This window comes from Mus caroli, unplaced genomic scaffold (assembly GCF_978045245.1).
Source record: "Mus caroli unplaced genomic scaffold, Mus_caroli_1 scaffold_4, whole genome shotgun sequence".
NCBI lineage: Eukaryota > Metazoa > Chordata > Mammalia > Rodentia > Muridae > Mus > Mus caroli.
The window spans coordinates 84,272,218-84,294,327 of NW_028227259.1; the positions used below are offsets into that span (position 1 = coordinate 84,272,218).

The window sequence follows — 22,110 nt, forward strand, 5'->3', positions numbered from 1 at the left end:
CTAACCCTCAAGAGACTGGAGGCCTCAGGGGGTTTAGAGGTTTGGTGGGGTGGGTTTGAGGGTTGGGGACATCCTTGTGGAAACAGGGGGCCAGGAGGAGGTATCGGGTGTGGAAAAGTTGGACGGTAAACCAAGAGGGGAATAAAATCTGGAGTTTAAATAAATTAATTAACTAATTTAAATTATATGAATGCAAGAAAGGCAATAGGGAATCATTATGAGTTCATAACTGAGGAAATCCCAGGCATCACATCAGAGCCTTTAGCGCCTTACAGTTCAAAAAGAACATTCTTTTGCTGTGCTAATAGAAGCAAGGAAGACTATACTTTGTCCACTGTGACAGAATGGAGGAAGTAACATTTGATGTAATGTCATGTGCTGATGGAAACCAAATAGGCTAATACATTGAGTTATTTCCATTCACACTTCTACAAAGAAAGACGGTCTTTCACAGATGAAGAGAGTACATGGGAGAAAAAAAAATCCTTCTCAAGAAAAGCTTCTTCAGCATTTTTCAAATTCTGGAGGAAAATTCATTTAAAATACAAGTGCAGAAAACATTTTCTTTCATTAACACTAAACATAAGACATCTTGCATGGCTACTTTAACTCTAAAGGATTATTGAAAACTGCAAAGTTTGTTTTGTGACAAAAAAACAGTCGGTCAAGAAAAAGAATTTCAAGCATTCATTCATTTAATCAAATCAAAGCTTCAAAATACAATAATGAAATTCTTAATAATAAAGCATTATTGATCATTTTCAATTGCCCCTTATGTTGTTTTACATTTTTAATCATGTCTTATAGCAACCACACCATACAGATAATTTCAAACCTTTTCCTCTATGAAAGTCTGAAATCCCAGAAGCAATTTCCCGATTATTACATCCAAGAGATTTAAGCACAATAGCTTTGCGTTAAAACCCTTTCTAATGCACTTGTTTTCTCACTAAGGCTTGGCTCTCATATTTTATGCACATACTTAGACCTTTTTAAAAAATTTGGTATCACAAATTTAAATGTTCTAGTTAGAATATTTATTCCATTTACATTTAGTGTAACTATATTGATGTCATGGGTTCATTATATTAGTTTTATTTTATTGTAGTTTGTGCACTATACACTGTTCTTCCTTTCACCCTTCCTTTAATTAACAACACTATTTTGCTTCCTATTCTATCTTTCATGTTGGCTTTTTAGCTAATCACTACCCTTCTTATTACTTCTTCTAGAAATTATAACCAAAATCACTAAATTAATAGCTTTATTTGTAATAGAAATGATTTTTCACGTGTGCACTTTACACACACACACAGACATACACACACACACATGCATGTTGTTGAATATGCGTTTCCTCCTTATTCTACCTCATGCCTACTGTTCCTTCTTTATCATGAGCCCCTCAGTTCATGTCAGGCATGTGCTTTATCCCCTCAAGTTTTACCTCTGCTTACTTTCTTCTCCTTGCTCCATGCCTGGCTGACTCCTACTACCACATATAATTTAAATATTATTTTCCCTTTTAAAAAACACATTGTATTATTTTTCAATTTCAAAGTAACCCCAGGGTCCTCATAGTAAGTTTCTTTAGGATTAGCAAACACTTATTTGTCTCATTTATTACAGTATTAATGATATACTATAAAAAAAACCAAACAATATCATGGAATAATGTAGCTCACCTAAAAGCAGAGAAAATGTAGGATGTTAATTCTCAAGCTTACTTGGAAAGTAATTAACTTAAGTAGTACACATCTACTTGCTTATTATTTCTCATTTGCCTCTTCATCAAAATAGGCTGTTATAAGAAAGAAGTAATTTCAACCATTTGAATTTTCTGTTTTATTCCTTACTGTATTTGGAACCCACTATAATCATAGCAGATGTCTAATACAATTAAAATCAATTTAATATATATTGGCTATAATTGAATTTTTGTCAGCCCAAAGTAACTTATGGTATGGCTGATGAATAACAAAGTTTAATTTGTGAGGAGTGTTTAGAACAATCAATGACTTCCTTCAAAATAAAAATGGACAGTTTCTTTAATCATCTACTTTCTATTATAAAAATAAAATTCTAAAATATTTTTATTAAGCAATATCACGTTATTTTGAAGATTAAAAGGAAATAATAAAAGATTTGTGTTTATTTGGTGGAAATAAGGAAATGAGCCTTTGACTTTCCTATATCTATTGCTTTCCTTTTGTCTATGGACAGGTTTCTGTACACAAGCCTCTGTCTTTACCCATTCCCAATTTGTTTAAGTCATCCACCTGAGTGCTAGGGCATTCATTTAGTTTTCCTTTCATCATTTCTAGTTGTCAGTGTAGGTATTGATAAACTGTAGTAACTAACCAGGGAGTTTAGATGCATGTCTTCAGTCCTGGGATGGCCGACTCTATGTCCTTGTCAAGTTTTCCAACGATTTGCAATCAGTTTTTTCTCTGATTGTGAAATAAATACATCTGTTTTATAGACTTTTGCATAATGAATGGTAATCATATGTGCAAAACACCACATCATATAGTTGGTACAATTGTAGAATATTATGTCTTTTTTCAAAAAAAAAAGCCATACCAAAAACAACAAAACACCCATGGAGGTGAGGTCTCACCTGGGTTAGATGCACACTGATGGAGTCATGTGATCCTGTGCCTCTGTCTCCTGAGATGCTCCAACTGCAGCCTTACAGTGCCATGCCTGTCATGTTTTGATTACTTAATGTAATCTCCTCTGGGTGGAAATATGCTGCTTCCTCTGAGTGTTTGAATTTTTCCACAGTGAAGCTGTGCTTAGTTTCTATCAAAATCTCATTAGAATCTGTGTGGCTTTATTCACCATATGGTGTCATTAAAATTATGCATCATATGATTCTCTTTTTAAAAGACAAACTTACTTAGCCTTTTTTTGGAAAAAAAAAGATTCCACGGGTGAAATGCTCATTTGATTAATAAATAGCAAGTTCTATCATTCTAAAGGGTAGAAATAATGCGTCCTTGGCGAGCTTTCACACCTGTCTGTGTAAAGAAGCCTCAGGAAGCCTCTGAAAGCTTCAGGGCAAGCAGAACACGGCTAACAATACCTAAAATAACCGTGGTTCCTAAAATGGTAGACTTTATTTAAGTAATATGTTTATAAATGTTCATAGAAAAATTAAGTCATATTTATATTCAGCTTGATCAGTAGTCAATTAATACTTTATGGAGTCAAGAGTGATTGGATTCAATAAAAAGGAAGGGAAATTGACCTAAGCTTGAAAAGTAAAACAATTTTACAGGAAGATTTTAGTGCTTGTATTTTCCTTCATACTAATATATATGTATATTTGGCTTGTATATAAATATAGAGCCTACATATCAAAATTATCTCATTTTTATACAACTGTCACAACAATAATATGAAAAGAGTCTGAACTTTATGAGAGCATAAATTCATTATAGAGTCACGGTTAGTAAAACTGTTCATAAACTTCAAATTTTCTGAGTAAGTAAAATATTTTAGGATATTCTCTCTCTCTCTCTCTCTCTCTCTCTCTCTCTCTCTCTCTCTCTCTCTCTCTGTGTGTGTGTGTGTGTGTCTTTGTCTTTGTCTCTCTCTATTTCTCTGTTTCTCTCTCTGTTTGTCTCTCTCTGTTTGAGACATGGTCTTACTGTGTTGCTCTGGCTAGCCTCAATGTCTTTGTGTAGACGAGGCTGACCTCAAACTCATGAAGGCCCACCTGGAAAGGAAAGGAAAGGAAAGGAAAGGAAAGGAAAGGAAAGGAAAGGAAAGGAAAGGAAAGGAAAGGAAAGGAAAGGAAAGGAAAGAAGAGGAAGAGGAAAAAAGAGACAGAGAGAAAGGGAGAGGGAGAGAGAGAGAGAGGAAGAAGGAAGAGAAGGAGAATGGGAAGGAGGAGGAGGAGGAGGAGGAGAAAGCAATACATTTTCAAAATATCTTGAATCATCAAAGTCCACTCCATGTGACACACTTCTTCCATACCTTTTACTCCTTCCCAAACAGTTCATCAACTAAGGATCAAGTATTCAAATATATGAGTCTATGAGAGGCATTGTTATCCAAACCACCACATATGTTCCAAGCCTTTTAAACTAAACATTTTTCTAATATATATGATTAATGCATGCATGCTTAGAATTAGCATCCATAATCGTTTCATATTATTTATTGTTTGGAAAATGCTCATTAAGGTAATTCTGTTCATGCACATGCTTTGCCCTTTTTTCCCCCAGTTGTCCTCTATTTTCTTGATGTATATAGCAGGCCTTGCTTTTATGAGAAGTAACTGAAGTGAAGTCATACAGTCCAAACAGCACCAGAGCTCTGTGGATTGTTTGACAACTAGATTCAGCTCAAGATATTTGCAACATCCCTTAAGCATTACTTAGCCCTTCACTGATTGCCTTGATTCCAGCATTTAAAAGCTGAGAATCAGTCTCCGATTCACAAAGCCTTGCACTCAGTCAGTGGTACTGCCAATCTCTTCACATCCTCAGTTTTTAGGCTGTAATTTTGAGTGCTCCGAAGTATTAAAGGATGGTCTCTTTGGGGAGGAATTTTGTTTAAAATGCATTAAAATTCCCATATCATCTTGAGTTCCATGTCTTATGGATAAATGCGTTCAGTACACTCCATACGCCGGGAGCTGACATTTGAGAAAGCCAGTTTGAAGGATGATAGTAAGCTCACGGTTATGCACTATACCTTGAGATTAAGTTATTTTTCTCATTCTCCCCTCCAAATAATTAGAATTATATCAGATATGGGAGCAGCAATGGCTATCTAAGGATGTACAAGAAATCCCGAGCAACTTCCCGAGAGGGAAATTTCTCCTTAATAATGAAAGCGTAAAAATTAGCGTTTGTTCTTTACATAGACCATGGACTCAGACTGCTTTTCTATTTCACAGGAAGCGTGCCACTGCACTAGAAAGCTTCATAGTCTGAATCTAAATTAGTTACTCGTACAACTGCGATTTTTTCATCCCAATAGAATGAAGTGTAAGGCTTTAAGAAAATGAGAAATATCAGAGAATAATTTCAATTAAACACCATTTGTTCTCCAGATTAATCCAATCAAATACTTTACATGCCTCAATGTATGAAGTAGATTCGACTTATAATCTTCATTGTCGATTAATTTATTCAATACATACCTGTGTACTCTAAGGATTGGATCCAGGTACTTCTTCTACATGCAGAACATACACTGATCTAATCCTAACCCCTAGAAGAGCTTTTAAGTTTACATAATCCTCAGGTCATTTCATAGAAAATTAACAAGAAAGGATGTGGCTTTAGGGCTTTGAACTCAGATACTAAACAGGTGGGCTGTTAAAGTGGACATGTGAATAACCAGAGATAAGACATTTTGTGGTAGGACAAATATTTTTCCCCAAGTAATTTACAAGATATTGCAGTTGGAAATGTTGTATAAACCCTTAGAGTGGTGAGACCAAAATTTCACTTTGGGATTCACAGTGCATGAATTCAGTAAACTTTCTGTGTTTGTATTTAGTATTACAGATGCTTGACTTGTTTCAGTATTGATTTACTGTTCCTTGGATTGGCAAATTAATAACCTCAAATGGCTTCACAAACTTACATATTAGGTCCTCTATATTTGAAGTAAATACTTCCCCCTAAGCATAAATAATAGGCAGACCTAAACACTTTGAGTTTTCTTATTTTTCTGGTTTTTTTTTCCATTGTGGTTTACAATAGCAGTGTTAGTTTTCAAATCATATTTGTCCTATGCGTACTTGTAAGTGCTCAATATATATGTGACCTAAAGGGAAAGGCTATTTGTATAAAAACCACTTTTTTTTGTATTTAAGTGTGCAGACAGTATAGCAGAGTGGCAGCCTTCTTGATCTGCCCAGTCCACACTTGGACATTTCCTAATCTAATTTTCTCTTGGCTTACGCCCAGTGGGTGTTGAGTTTTTCCACCTCACAGTTATGTGGTTCTTTCTTTGTTCCTTTCTTTGTTTTTTCCTTTGTTTCTTTCTTTGTTTCTTTCTTTCCTTCCTTCCTTCCTTCCTTTTTCTTTCTTTCTTTCTTTCTTTCTTTCTTTCTTTCTTTCTTTCTTTCTTTCTTTCTTTCTTTCTTTCTTTCATCTGTCATCAAAGTCTCTGGCACTTTTTTGTTCACATGCTGTTAAATTGGGCATTCTAGAACATTCTTCACATCTGCCTATGGAAGCTAGTGTTTTAAACCAGCTATTTGGAAATTCTGGCACAAAGTGTTTCTTCTCTGTGAAAGAAGCTGAGACTGATTTCTACTTAACGTGAAGCCATTTCATTATGACATTAAGCAAATAAGCTGGGAACGAAAAGAGAAATCATGTATCAACTAAAACTGTGCAATCATTAGGCATTAATTTATCATCTATACTAAAATATTATTAAAAAACAAGTACATTTTCTTTGTAGAAGTGATGGACACTGCACTTATTCAATACTTAGTCGCTTTATGTTTACCTGTTGTGCTTTGCTTTGCTTTTATTTCATTGAATCCACTATGTATTGCTTGATTAGCTGTAGAAAGGCTATAAAAGATTGCTCATTTTATTATTGTTTGCTGCAAACCCCAAAGTCTTCCTAGTGTTCACCAGATGCCTATATAGTTAAATATTAAGATTTTTTTTCCTACTGGACTCCTTACTTTTTAATAAGATGTTACACTTCTTGCTAGATTTCCTTTTTTTTTTTTTTTACTACTAAGAAATGCCTTGACCTGATATTGTCTTCTTATATATTTCTTCATCATATATGTGTGTGTATGTGTATACATATATATACATACATACATATATACATATATATACACAATTATATTAATACATAAACACACAATTATATTAAAGTGTCAATACTTTCTTCTATTATATATGCTCTTAAAAACTTCAAGAGAAACTTAAACTTTCTCTGTAGACCAGGAGGCTGGCCTTGAACCCGCAGAGATCCACCTGCTCTGCCTCCTGAGTGCTGGGCTTAAAGGTGTGTGCCATCACTGCTCAAAGCTCGAGGATGAGTACAATTCTCTTAAACCAGGAATAAAATCCATTTTCTCATTTTCCTTTTATATTCTATAGTATATCATGTTAGTCCTAGAGTTTATAATTCACATTTTATCTGTATTCTCTTTGGAAGTCAATTCTAAACTTCAGAATACCACCACCACACTTCTGCATGGAACCTCTATGCTGTCTCCCTTTTGGTCTCACAGAAAGCATCCCTTCACAAGTAGACTTGTGTACACTGAGCCACAATAAACTTTATGAACGAATTGCCAGTGAATTCTGAGATTCTCTTTGAACATTCATTAGTTGGATATATCTATTTTTCAATTTATAATAAGAAAATCCATAACTTTTACTAAGTCTAAACTTAACTTGTAAAGTAAAAAATTATTTTATTCTTTACATTTAAATACTTAAAAAAATACACCCCTCAGAAGTAGTTGGTGCAGTGATTATTGTCCTCCTTGGATTTCCATTGAATTTCTAGAAGAGAAATGTGTGTGTGTGTGTGTGTGTTCAACTTCTCTCTAGCCTCCTTTTAGAGGGTCACATCATAAGAACACAAATGTTTATGTAATGGCAAATATTATATTGTACTTTCATATTTAATTTTGTGTTTTGTTGAGTGCTTAGATGTTCACATACAGAAATATACTAGGTTCTTACATTCAACTCATACGGCAACCCCATGAAGAAAGGTGTATTTCCAGAGATAAAGGGCTCTTACCTGTTGTAGTTGAAAACATACTTAGAAGGCATTCAGACTGAAGCAGGCTGATTTAGAATTCCTTCCTTTTGGTTTTTTCACATGCCAACAATAATAAGGAATAACATTAAGGAATAAATGATTTCCTTAATTTCTATCAAAATAACTCCAAATTTCATACTCTATTTTCTTGTCTCCTACCAATTGACTTGCTTATGTATTTCTCAGATGAAAATATTAACTGCTAATAAGTAAGACATACCCACGCATCACTTAACTTTTCAATATTTATTCTATTTATTTGTATTCATAGGCTCTAAATATATATTATTTTTTGATTAGTTGATATAGAGTTATAAAATTTGAAATAACATTAAACTGTAGAACAGTTTTTATGCTTATTTTTACTTCCTGTGTGCTGGTGTTTTGTCTTCTCATATGTCTATGTGAGAACAATCCCTGGGAACTGGAGTGACAGACAGGTTTGAGCAGCCATGTGGGTGCTAGGAATTGAACCCAGGTCCTCTAAAAGAGCTTTAATTCCTGAAGCATCTCTCCAGCCCCTCAAGTATAGAAAAATTGTGGTCAAAATTTTAAGGCATAGATTTGACATTTATTGATTCTGTTTTATTAGATTCTTCTTAATTGCAGATTGCAGATTTAGTTTTGGTGTTTTGATTCTAAATCTTCAATTTTATTGCAATCACATAAAACCACAGGAATAAAAGTGTTTATATTATATTTTAAATCATTTGTTTTATTGATGTACTTCATTTTGTTTTCTCCTTGGTAAATTCCATGGGAATGCAGCTTTTTTTTGGACAGTAATAATTCAGGACCAATAAAATCTGTAGTTAAAACAAAATCACTTTTGTTAATAATAGTTTCTGTGTTTATAGTATACATACTTAATATTTTATAAGAATTTTTAATGTGTCTAATGCTTAGTGATTTAAATATATGGATATAAGAGAATCATTATCTTTATTTTACTCAGATTTCTGGATTAAACTGTAAATAGCTTTTCCTTTTAACCTTCTGGTAGTGGTATACAAAATGATAATAGACTCTAGTTGTATAAATTCGGCTGGTGCTGTCCCACTAACATAAAACACATTTGAAAAAGAAATACAGATAATCTGGGGCTTCTGTGATATGTAATCAGTTGATCAAGCACGTTCCATGCTATTGTGGTATAAGTATAAAAATGCAACAGGTTTAAATTTAAGTAAAGAGAATTTTGTGTTTCTTTGCTGAAGATGGTCTTTTATCCAGGAAAGCAAATCCACTGTATTCTAAAGCTGGAAATGTCAGGAGACTAGTCAGGATGGCAACAGTTCTCTTGCTCCATAAAACATACATTTCACGCAACAAACACAAATGCTAACCAGAGGATTGGTACATTCCAAAGTGTACTGGCCTCCAAGCCAATGGGATTAGCAGTTGGCCTGCATCCTTCTTTTTCCATTACTTATTGTAAGTTATCAATGAGCAGATCTTTGGACTTGAGGATTAACTTCGCGAACATATTTCTCATTACTCCATCTTTCCTCCCACTTCCCTTTACCCAGTATAAAAAAAAATATTTAGCCCTTTCCAAAGGTATAACTCTCCAAAAGGAATCTATAATAGCAGGGGATATTTTTAACTCTTTAGATAATTTATTTCAGCTATATCTTTAATTTCCAAGTAAAATTTCTCTCAAAAGTGCATGCCCAGAATAATTTTCAGCACAGCAATAATTCTTGAACAAAGAAAACGGGTATCTTGGAATTAACTGGATTTGCTCATGTCTGTATTTATTCATCATCTTTCTATATTGATTTTTTGACTTATTACATCATTTTGTTTGTTTATAAGTTAGGCTCCAGAGAACCCAATAACCCTATTAAAAAATATGGTAGAGAGCTAAACAAATGATTCTCAACTGAGGAATACCAAATGGCTGAGAAGCACCTAAAAAAATGTTCAACATACTTAGTCATCAGGGAAATGAAAATCAAAACAGCCCTGAGATTCCACCTCAAACCAGTCAGAATGGCTAAGATCAAAAACTCAGGTGACAGCAGATGCTGGCGAGGATGTGCAGAAAGAGGAACACTCCTCCATTTTTGGTGGGATTGCAGGCTGTGATTTCCACTCTGGAAATCAGTTTGGTGGTTCCTCAGAAAATTGGACATAGTACTACCAGAGGAGGCAACAATACCACTCCTGGACATATACCCAGAAGATGTTCCAACATGCAGTAAGGACACATGCTCCACTATGTTCATAGTAGCCTTATTCATAATAGCCAGAAGCTGGAAAGAACCCAGATGTCCCTCAACAGAGGAATGGATACAGAAAATGTGGTACATTTACACAATGGAGTACTATACAGCTATTAAAAACAATGAATTTGTGAAATTCTTAGATAAATGGATGGATCTGGAGGATATCATCCCTAGTGAGGTAACCCAATCACAAAAGAACACATATGATATGCACTCACTGATAAGTGGATATTAGCCCAGAAGCTCAGAATCCCCAAGCTACAATTCACAAAACACATGAAACGCATGAAGAAGGAAGACCAAATTGTGAATACTTTGATCCTTCTGAGAAGCGGGAACAAAATACCCATGGAAGAAGTTTCAGAGACAAAGTGTGAAGCAGAGACTGAAGCAATGGCTATCCAGAGACTGGCCCATCTGTGGATCCATCCCATATACAACCACCAAACCCAGAGACTATTGCAGATGCCAACAAGAGCTTGCTGACAGGAGCCTGATATAGCTCTCTCCTGAGAGGCTCTGCCAGTGCCTGACAAATACAGATTTGGATGCTAACAGCCATCCATTGGACTGAGCACAGGGTCCCCAAAATGAAGGAGCTAGAGAAAAGACCCCAGGAGTTGAAGGGGTTTGCAGCCCCATAGGAGGAACAACATTATGAACTAACCAGTACCTCCAGAACTCCCTGGACTAAAGCACCAACCAAAGAAAACACATGGTGGGACTCATGACTCTAGCTGCATATGTAGCAGAGAATGTCCTAATTGGTCATCCATGGGAGGAGAGGCCCTTGGTCCTGTGAAGGTTCTATGCTCCAGTATAGGGAATGCCAAGGAAGCAGGAGTGGGTAGGTTGGTGAGCTGGGGGAGGGGGGAGAGGATACAGAGTTTTCAGAGGGAAAACTAGGAAAGGGGATAACATTTGAAATGTAAATAAAGAAAATATCAAATTAAAAAAGAAAAAATATAAGTTGGTGTTTTGATTTTAAAAACTCTTGAAAATTTACATTCAGTTAAGTGTTCATAAAGTTACACTTTTACAGCTTTTTATGTGGTTTGTGATTTGTTCAATGATATGCAAAATTTTCAAGTGACAGAGATAAGTAAACATTTTCCTTTAGACAATAGTGCTAACTTTTGTGTAAATTTTATGATACTATTTAAATAAAATTTTAAGCATCAGTAAGAATAAAATAAAAAGCTTTCCTAAAGAAAAACTTTTAAAAATAGGGATTATCTTCCATTTGTCTTTAAAGTTATATATAGTATAGTATAGTATATTTTCCTTTTTTAGTTCATATTTATATCAATACATTTACATAACTTAAGAGATAGCCCATGAGGATATGTTAATCTCCACCAAGAACATTGTATAGCTGGGTATCTGTAGTGCCATAATCCGTCAAAATAATGGCAGTGAAATCAGAGCCTACCATAGGACTAGTTTTCATCAATGGCAGAAGGCCACAATGAAAATTATTCAGTGTTATAGATATATTTGGTAAATATGATTTAAAAATGAAAATAAGGAAATGGAAAGTCGATAGAGCTTTGCTGTGGTTAGTGATGGCAACATTAATACTTGTTTCTTTTGGACTTAGAGAGATAATAATCTTAAATTCTCTATTTTAATGTAATATCTGGCAAAAATGCAGGAACTTACTAACATAGGCAATGTACAGTCATCTATAGATTTAACATCATTGTATGCTAATTATGTCCTGCTTTAGTAAAATACAAAACTCACAAATATTTTGTTTTGTGTTTCACTATGAATTTCTATGTTAAATATAAGTTTAGAATTACAAAAGTTTCAAAAATTACATTGTTGGTAAGCCACTGTAAAAGTATAGCAAAATCCAGTGGTGTAAACTCTTGTCAAGGAGAATCTAGGGGCAGGTGGCGTAGGCCTCACCCATCAGCTACCCACCATCAGTACCAACCAGTGTCCAAATTGGCGTCTGAGGCCCTATTGTCTCTTTCACCAAGTCAAAGGGGAGAACAAACGGTAGAGCAAAGGCCCAGTCCAATCCCTTAATTAGCAAGACCTAGAAATGTCACACCCACTTCCATTCGCATCCCAGTGAACACTGCTCAGCACAGGTCTGCAGTGATTGAGTGAAGCTGGTTTTAGCAGACTCTGCTTGGTGGAGCAGCTGATAATGGTATCTCATTGCCTTAGAAATCTGACATTGATTTCTCTTGTGACATTTCATATTTAAGGTAAATTGTGACATGATAATCGGCATACTGCAACCAGGCTATTTCAATTTTTGAAATATTTGTAAACCTTGATTTAGGTTTTTGTTTGTTTGTTTGTTTGTTGTTATTGCTGTTGTTTTTCGAAACAGGGTTTTTCTGTGTAGCCCTAGCCGTCCTGGAACTCACTCTGTAGACCAGGCTGGCCTCGAACTCAGAAATCCACCTGCCTCTGTCTCCCAAGTGCTGTGATTAAAGGTGTGTGCCACCACTGCCCAGCTTGATTCAGTTTTGTAAAGTGCTTTTGCTTTATATGCTAGGAGTTGCATGTATCTGCTTGACATTATTCTGGGTTAATTAGTGTAGAATGTATTTCTAATCCTGAACTTGGCATCATAGATGAAGTATATTGATGCAAATGGAATTGATATAATAATAAATATTACCATTGTGTTTTATAGCTTATATAAAGGTACATGATTTTCTATCTGGGTATATTATAGCAAACATAAACTACTGTTAGACATTCTTTTATCTTCACATTTTCATGGCATAATTTAAACATCTTTTGTGATTATATTGATTGGCCTAAAATGTTCTTAAACATGTCCTACTTCAGCATTATCCAATAGAACTTTTCTGTGATGATGGAATATTCTGGAACTGTATCACCTAGTATCATATTACCACCTATGTGAGGTTTTTGGATCATTTGCATTATGACTGATGTGATATAGAAATGGAATTTTAATCCTAATTATGCTTTGACGTATTTAAATACCCAGTTTTGATTAGCACTCACTACATGGAGTACACAAATCCATTCACTCCCTGCTCCATCTACTGATTTATTTCAGCTGCATCTCTTTCTTTGCATCATATTACTTCCTAAACATCTTCTCAGGCATTTAACTACTCAATATTTATGTATTGAGTGTTTTCTCTTTTGGGTAAGAAAGTTTTATTTTGTTTGTGTTTAGCTTTAGACAGTCTAGCAATGACAAAAATACTTTATTGCTCAGGCCAAAAATAATTGTATTTTTTACAAGAATAATGCGGAGTATACTTAGAGTCTAATTATGACCACTTTATAGATGCATAAAATGACACACCACAAGTTAATAGGCTTCTGCCTGACATCAAATATCCAATAAATGATGGTGCTGGGATGTATGTAAACCTGAGGCAGGCGGGCTTCACATACGAGGCTCTCATTCCAGTATTTACCATCTCATCATTCTGGAGAGTGGGTTTTTATGAGTGGTTCTCTTTATTCAAAACTCATCACAGATGGGCCTTTCTGAGAACATCATTTGTGTATTCATAATGCAGGAAAATATATTGCTTTTGGCAAGGAGAACGGGGAAAAGGGAGCTGTAGTGATCAGATTGAACTCGGGCTAATCATCATCTCTGTGTTAAAATTACTTAGAGGCATATTGTCCATAATTAAGTCATCTTACTCACTAATATTACAGAAGAAGAGATACCTTTACGTGACATAACATCTGTCATTTTAAGCATGCCCCCAAGTCTTATTTTTCAGATTGCTCATAAAATTTCTCATTCTCTAGAGAAATGTGATCTCTAAGAAATAAATGTCTCCGTCAAGTCACAAGTAATATGAGCACATGATGAAAAAAATTGGAATGGCTGAGTCTCAGATGGGATATTGCAGTATTATAAAATTGATTTTATTCCCTGGTATTTAAGTTCTCATGGTCATTTTAGGATTTAGCTTCTGGATATAAAGGGAAGGTTATGATACCTTTTAGGGAGGCGGGAAGTAAAGGGCTTTGGTCAGGAAACAGGAGAATACTTTTTTTTTCACAGGAAATTCTTTATCATAAAATGCTAATGTTGGTGTTCTTGTCTTTATGTCTATGCATTCTTTAGCTATGAGGATAACAGACCCTTCATCAAGTAAGAATGACCTGAATGGCTGATAAATTGCATTTATCAGTGTGGTCCCATGAACCAGCTGTCAGATCAGTACTGAGAAACCACTAGAGCTTCTGTCATTCACATTGAGGCAGAAGAGCAAACTGTGCAGGAGACACTGGCATACAGCGTACATGCAGAATACCGCAAGTGTATTGCCAGGAAAGAAAAAAGAATCCCACCTCACCTCTGTTGATGGGATATCTATTACGTGATCGTAGTGCCTCAGTACCAGCACTTCTCTGTGGTACAGACTTGTCTTTCACGGACATCTCCTCCGATAGTGGTGTTCTTTCATGCTGCATATATCCAAATTTCAGTTGCTCATTCCACTATCATTCATATTAAAGTATTTTGTGACTTAGTAGTGTACCTTTTTAACAATGATATGGATATGAAACCACCCAGTTACAATTAGTATTAATGACTACCTATATTAACTATATATATAAAAGGGGGAAAGGAACTATTAAAGATTCAATATTACACGTGTAAACTTTTCCCTTTGAAATCTGACACCTGTATCATAACAAATATTCTCATTGCTTATGCATACATTGAAATTTTTTGAAGCAAAGTGACAAGTCTGTACCAGTCTAACAAGTAGATAGTAACAAGATAATGGTCACGATTGGGTATTTGCTTAAAACATTCAAACCGATTTGTCCTGCAAGGATCAACTGAGACTGGCCACCTGTGGGCCACGTCGCTGGAGACTTTCAGTTTGTTCTTCTGGTGAAGAGTCCTTTGTTTCCATTTCCTGACCCCCTCACTCTCACTGCTTCATGCTTTTGCTTATTTTAATCTTTGGAAATCAGAGCTCACTGCAGTTCTAGATCATTTAACCCTTCGATCCATTGTTTGCTTTCTACTGGATAATGGCTGACTTTAGTATTTTGTGACATCGTTTGGTCTCTAAATCTAAGTAGATACTTTCTCCGTATTTAATGATGATCCTTTCCATCTATTTTTCCTTTTTCTGATATCTGTAAGAACCTGAGAGCTATCGTTTGTATGTTTCCACATTTTGGAATTCAATTGTGAAATAAGTATTAACATTTAAGGTGTTTTCTAATTCATATAAGCAAATGTGCCAAATGCAAGAGCAAACCTCCCTCATTCAACAATGTTGACGGTTTATACAGCAAACCTGATTCATTTAGTGGGCATCTGAATTTGAAATACAATGCCTGAATTGTGTGAAAGAAAAATAGCTATATTTATAAACCATTTTAATATGCCTCTGGGACCATGCCTTAAAACCTTTTAAAAAAATAATTAAATTCAGATTATGGTGACTTATGTATTTTTCCCTCTTTGTTTTGCTGAGAATCAATCCCCCCAAATATTTCCTCCTTGGACAACAAAGATGAAAGATAATAGAGTACTGAGAAGAAATGTAAACTTGCTGTGTTCAAGGAAGGGATTCTGGGAAAGTAAGGGGCGGGACTATGAATGTGTCTTGGAGAGATCTTGGATGCTCTCCATCCTGTTCTCCATTCTACTTGCAACTTGAGAAGGATTCCATTTGCAGTTATTAGGGGCCCATCTATCAGAATAGTTCATCTTATGTTTCCAGCAAATGTGTAGCATGACTACAAATGTATGAGCTCCTGTCACCAATTTATTACCATTATAACATGGCATCTTGGAGGAAATGAGGCAAATGGAGTAAAGGTGGCTGCTCACCTTTCCTGGTGTATGACTCCATGCATAGCACTCCATCCCCATTCTCAGCTTCATCCTCTTCCCTGAGTTTGCACACACTTCTAAGAGAGGAAGATATCCTAAGCCTATTAAGATCCTAAAGGCCCGATTTTGAAAACTTAGGCCAGCATGATCTAGAAGAGAGTACCCGAAGGCTAAAAGGTTGTGTCCACTAGAATGGAGCTTTCTCTTCTAACTTACTGTATCCACGTGTCAATAAACACCTTTAAGTAAGTGCTTCAGCTGGGTGAGTTTAGCTCAAACATGTAATCTCAGCCCTCACAGTGCAGAGTGGGCAGATCTCAGATTTCAAGTGCAGCCTGGTCTACAGAGCAAGTTGCAGGATAGTCAGGGCTACACAGAGAAACCTTTTCACAAAACAAAATGTTTCCAATACTGGTTGTTTCTAGTCAGAGTTGTTTTTTCCCTGCCAAAAAAAATATATTAATTTTACTAGAAAAGAAAGGAACTTTGGCAAAAGCGGTATACAAATATATTAGATGAAGCACTGAAAGATTGGTTGCATTCAAACAGATGTACCAAGTAGTCTGGTGAAGACTAATGGATCTTTAAAGACTTTTCTCCTTTCCCATTCACTGTAATTACATATCCATACCATTTGCATATGTATTGCAAACACATGAATAATTTATGGCACGAATCTGCTTTTGCTTAAATGAATTTCTGTGTTCATAACATTTTCATCCACGTATCTCTCCTCAAGTTTGAACTTGTAGTCCCCATCACAATCTTTAAGCTCTTAGACTACTTGTCTCACATTTTTGTCAGTAAAACCTACCATAGCTTCCTCTGACATAGTTCTTCAGTGTCAGTAGCATTGATAGGACACGGTTTTGTTCACCCAGGACTCATTGTTTGCTAACCCTGCTTTTCTCTTCTCTCCACAGGTCATGGGTTATAGGTGCAATAGCTCTGCTCTGCCTCTTAGGATTGACCTGGGCCTTTGGACTCATGTATATTAATGAAAGCACAGTCATCATGGCGTATCTCTTCACCATTTTCAATTCTCTACAGGGAATGTTTATATTCATTTTCCACTGTGTTCTACAGAAGAAGGTAAGCTATCGTTTTTCAAGATCAGATGTCATGAATCTCATGATAGTAAAAGACACCTACTGAATTTGCATGTAGCATTGGCATGATATTTTTTTAAACAAATGAAATATATACTCTACTTCCTCAAAAACAAACATATTTCTATAATTTACCTTTACTAGGAATGATACCATATATACAAAGTAAAAATATATGAGAGAAAAATAAAAATATATGAGTTGAAAAAGCAGTATTGAAATTACTGAAAACACATTTTATTATCTGCACAGTGCTCAAAACATATCTTCTTGTAGGTTTTTGTGTATACCTACAGGGAGAAAAATGAAAGTTGTATTTTAGAAAGTAATTTCTCAAAGTAAATCTTGGAATAGGCTAATTTCCTGATTTCATGTATTGATAAGCAAATAAAATAATTCATTAAAAAAGTCACTTGTATCCCTATTCTGGTTTCCATAATTGAACTCTAGAATTAACCACCAGGGTCTAGCATCAAAGTCCCCAAAGGTTAAAAGGACACATCTTTCCATAAGAGTCTTCAAGTTCAAAGCAAGTAAAATTAAATATCTCCACCTGCATGTTTGAAAATCTGGTTATGAAACTGATAATTTCCTGATATCCATCTTTCAGAATTAACCATGGAATTAGTAATAAAGCTACTTTTAGTAATTACATATTTTGTTTCATATGCTAATTAAATATTTTGCTTCATATACTAATTAAATATTTTGTTTTGGAAAACAGCAGAAATGAGGACTAATTTTGTCTAAGAATACTTTAATCTAGACTAAAAATCAAAGCGCCATCTAAAACAGACATTAAGATTCATGTCCACTTCTTAAGAAGGACAAGAATAAAACAATTTTTATTGAGTTTCAATTTTAGCTGATAGTAAATGTCTACAATGTTTTCCTATGGTCACAAATATGGGATAGAGGAATAATGACTCACCTATTAGAAAGGATGAGTTTTATGCTGATGGAGTCAAATTCACCTCTAAGACAGGCTAGAATTAGATGAGTAAAGTCTATCAAATGAGAATATTCTCAGAATTTCAGTAGTTCAACTCACTGTATGTTATTTTTCACCCACTAACCCATTTGATGAAATACCCCACAAAGGCACTCAGCTAAAAAAGGCTTAGCAAGTCCTTGACACATAATTTTGTTTTCATGGGTGATGATACCCAGCAGATAATCTGGGAAGGAAATAGAATCTTGTAGAAACCATCTGGAGGTGGCTTGTATCACTTCTACTCTCTTTCCATAAGACACGACGCCACAGATGGTACCAATTAAACTTCTAGGGACACTGGGAAAGACAGTTTAGCTTGTAGCACATATACCCAGAAGTAGAGCAACTGGGTATGGCCACCAGATAGTAATTAGCTGCACTTGATGGGTTTAAAGAGGAAGAGACAGGCGAATGGTAAGGAAAAAGATAGAAAGAGGTGTCAGAGGAATAGAAAGAGAATCAAGACCACACATTAAATTAAAGGCAGGAGAAAGCCTGAAAGCATGGTCATTAGCATTTTAATGAATATGAGGGAAGTTGGGGAGGCTAAATTCTCTGAAAGATAAGTAAATTTGGAAAGAAGAAAGCCATAATGGATTCTAAGAGAAACAGAAAGATGGTCATCAAATCAGGAGGCTAAGGGGAAAGGTATAAATGTCCTTAGGAATCAGGGACCATGGTAAATAGTAACAGGATCTTGATGGATAGCAAATTGGAATTCATACTTATCTGTCATCTTTACTTCATACATTAGAAGAATTTGAAGACATAGATATTTTAAATATTAATGTTAATATAGAAACTACCTACTGAACAGTAAAGCTAGCTTTTATACTTTATAAATAAACTCATTTGATTGTATTTTATTAGCAAATCTTTATAGCATACTCAATTATTACCTTTATTTTCTAACTTTACATAAAGACATGACTGAAATAAATAAAAAATGTTTTTAACTAATGTATCTGAGAACCCATAGCCAAGTATAGGGTTCTAATTATAATTATCATATCTACCAAATCAGATTTTAGATAATATGTATCAAACTAGTGTGCTTTCCTTTAGACAGAACTCAGGAAATTAGGGCTCCTGGAGCAAATTCACTTAGCTCCCTTTTATATTCCAATAAACTGATTATGATTATTATATCTTAAGTGTGTATGCTTAAAATTTAAGGTATATACATAGTAATGAGTCTTGTCTCAAAATCTTAGAAGTATTGACTTAGTCTGTGTTCTGTTACTGTAACAGAATATCCAGACTATATAATTATAAAGGATTGAGTTTTCTTTATTACTTCCTTCTGGAATTAAGGTGTTGTACTTGTGTGGTCTTTTTCTTCCTTTGTAAATGGTAGAAAGCGTCCTATGACAAGCTGGTAAAAGCAGCTAGCAGCCTTGTCTTTCTCTTCCCAGAGAGCAACTATTGTCACCCCAGGACCTCATTTAATCTCAATTACTTTTCAGAGACCCAACCTCCAATAACATTACCATGTTAATTTGGGGATTAAGTTTTCAACAAATGAACTTTCCAGGGGACAAATTCACACTAAAGTATTGAGTATAGGGTACTTAATGTATTTTTTATATTTACTAATCTATGATTGGAAACAATGTATCTTCATGTATATAATAAATTATAATTTTTCTTTCCATTTAAAGAAATGGTGGCATTTTTATTTAGTGTCAAGAGTATGTCTCAGGATCAGCAAGTGGAGAAATTTTCTTACAAAAAGCCAAAGGAAGGCTTTGTTTTTGTGGAAATATGTTTAAAATTCTTTAAAAATTTTCAGAGTAAACTTTTATCAATACAACTTTGATCTTGCAATTGCTTATGTATTTTGGTTAAAAATAAATACATAATACCCAGTTTGGGGATTTTTATATTTAAAAAGTTAACTTTTTGATTGATTGAACTCTCAAATAGGAATTAAACTACTTGAGTTAAAATTCACTTTCTAATATAGATTTTATACCCTCAGTGTTTCTAGGATTATTTATTATTATTTGAGAGTTTGGAAAAAGTATTTCATTTGTAAAATCTATTCTCTTTCCTGCATTTATACTCCAGATTGCATCACACTGAGATAAACTAGCATCCTCAGATGACATATGACGTGAAATAGATTAGATGTTTCATGGACATGGCCCATGTTGATTTTTTTCGTTAAGAAGTATGCTGACCATTTTAAATTATATCAGAGCAAGAAGGCGTTGGCACACTGACTCCTGTGGCAGTCCAGCTGGCATGGGCTTTGCCAGCATGGTTCCTCTAGGTTTGCTGGTTGTTTACAAAAACCAGTGCAGAATATTCAGTCTTTGTCATAAAATGAAAATAGTTTACCATGCACTTCTATGGCTTTATCTTGCCGTGCTTTTTTGGTAACTAGAGAAGGAATACTTCTCCAAATTTCTCTTTTCTCCCATTTTCTTTCTATTACAATATTTGTTCCAATAAAAATAATTAGTATAGATTAATGGAAAACAATCATTGGCTGGGTGCACTGGACCAAGAAAGTGAGATTAGAGGACATCAGCTTTTAAAGATGCTTCCGAACTTTAGGACAGATAGCCAAACTATTCTATAACACTTATCTTTGTTTAAGAATTACTTTTAAGGCTTCTTAAGTCTTAATCAAATTGCCACATTATTATGAGGATAAGCAATGCCCAGCAGATATTGATTATTTAATAACCATTCTATTAAGATGTTTCTTCATTTATCACACACAGAACAGACTGCTGCCTTCTCTTACCTTTCTCAACCTTATATTTTCAACAGAATAATTCTAAGCTATCTTTTTAGAGCTTTCTCATAACTATCTTGATAAGCCTTGCTTGGGACCCACCACCCATGCCCAGCAGGGCCTCTTGTTCTGTGTTTGATTTCACCCTGTCTCTGTCATTGTTCATTATGAGTAGGTGAGAATGCTGGCCGCACATTAAGCAAGTGTTCTGACATCTAAGCTATGTCCTTTTCTTCGAGTATACTCCTGTTTGTACTATTTTTTTTTCTCCTTATTGTGACAAAATAAATGTCAAAGAACCATAAGGTAGAAGCACATATTTGGGCTCACAGTTTGCTATGAGTAGCACTTCTGGAAGTAAAGGCATGATGCGAGTGGGCGGGTGGGAGTATAAGACACCTGGCCACACTATACCAAGTCCTCAGTCAGGAAGCAGAGAGCAATGCATGCTGGTGGGGTCGATATTTTATTATAAACAGTCTGGTCCTCAGCCTGTGGTATGGTACTTATTGTTTATCTTCATCATGGCTCATCCCTCCTCATTTAAGTCTTTCAGGAATAGATTGCCAAGGAAGTGTTTGGGTGTGTTCACCTGATTTTAAATCCAATCACATTGACACTGAAGATAAAATTTGTACCATTCTTATCACATATGAACATTCAAACAAAATGGGCCTTTCCAAGAAACCAGAATTTGTTGTGAAACAGTAATGAATGCAGTATCACATCACTGTGGACACTTATGCATGTACACTAAATATCATAAAGTATCTTTTGCTGTATTGTTTTATATATATATATATATCTGGGGATATGACTTCTTTTCATATACTTTGATCAGTTAAACCTGCAGTAATAAAAATTTTAAACAAGTCACAGGTTTACCCCAAACTTCTTGATATTTTATCAACCTTGTAAACACAAATTATGGCTATTTATCTTTACTTTCTCCTTACGTTTATATTATGGATTAAGAATTTATTCATCTGGGAGGGGGCGGCACACACCTTAAATCCCACCACTTGGGAGGCAAAGGCAGGCAGATCTCTGAATTTGAGGTCAGCCTGGTCTATAAAGTGAGTTCTAGGAGTAGCTGTATTTCTGTGTAATTATTAATACATTTTTTGCAAACATATTAAAGTATTTTGAATTTTTCCTCTAAATATTCTAATTCTAACTTTAAAAGAAAAACACAAATATTGATAAAAAATGCTTAGTCCAGCTCAGGTTTTGTTTTGTTTTGTTTTGTTTGTCCTGTCTTTAAATATTAAATCGTGTCCCTTTCTCTTCTCTCTGGACTCCTCTTTTCTCTACCTTACTCTTTAAAACTTTCTCATAGATTTCTATCTAAAGAACAGTACTGACAATACTGTTGAACCAATAATTCACTATATATACAATTAGTAAAGCTAAAAACTGTCTTGAAC

General features: G+C 34.9%; 1 protein-coding gene across 31 annotated transcripts in view; it reads left to right on the top strand.

The window, feature by feature from the left end:
* The window catches only part of Adgrl3 (adhesion G protein-coupled receptor L3), a 778,447-nt gene that overhangs the window by 691,132 nt on the left and 65,205 nt on the right, over positions 1-22,110 (top strand). For 21 of the 31 annotated variants that reach the window (XM_085836782.1, XM_085836789.1, XM_085836791.1 and 18 more), the window contains 2 exons: positions 14,098-14,124; positions 16,758-16,926. In XM_085836782.1, coding sequence (XP_085692908.1) covers positions 14,098-14,124; positions 16,758-16,926 — 196 coding nt within the window. The remainder of the gene's footprint in view (positions 1-14,097; positions 14,125-16,757; positions 16,927-22,110) is intronic. The other 10 variants (XM_085836790.1, XM_085836794.1, XM_085836795.1 and 7 more) reach the window with 1 other exon arrangement.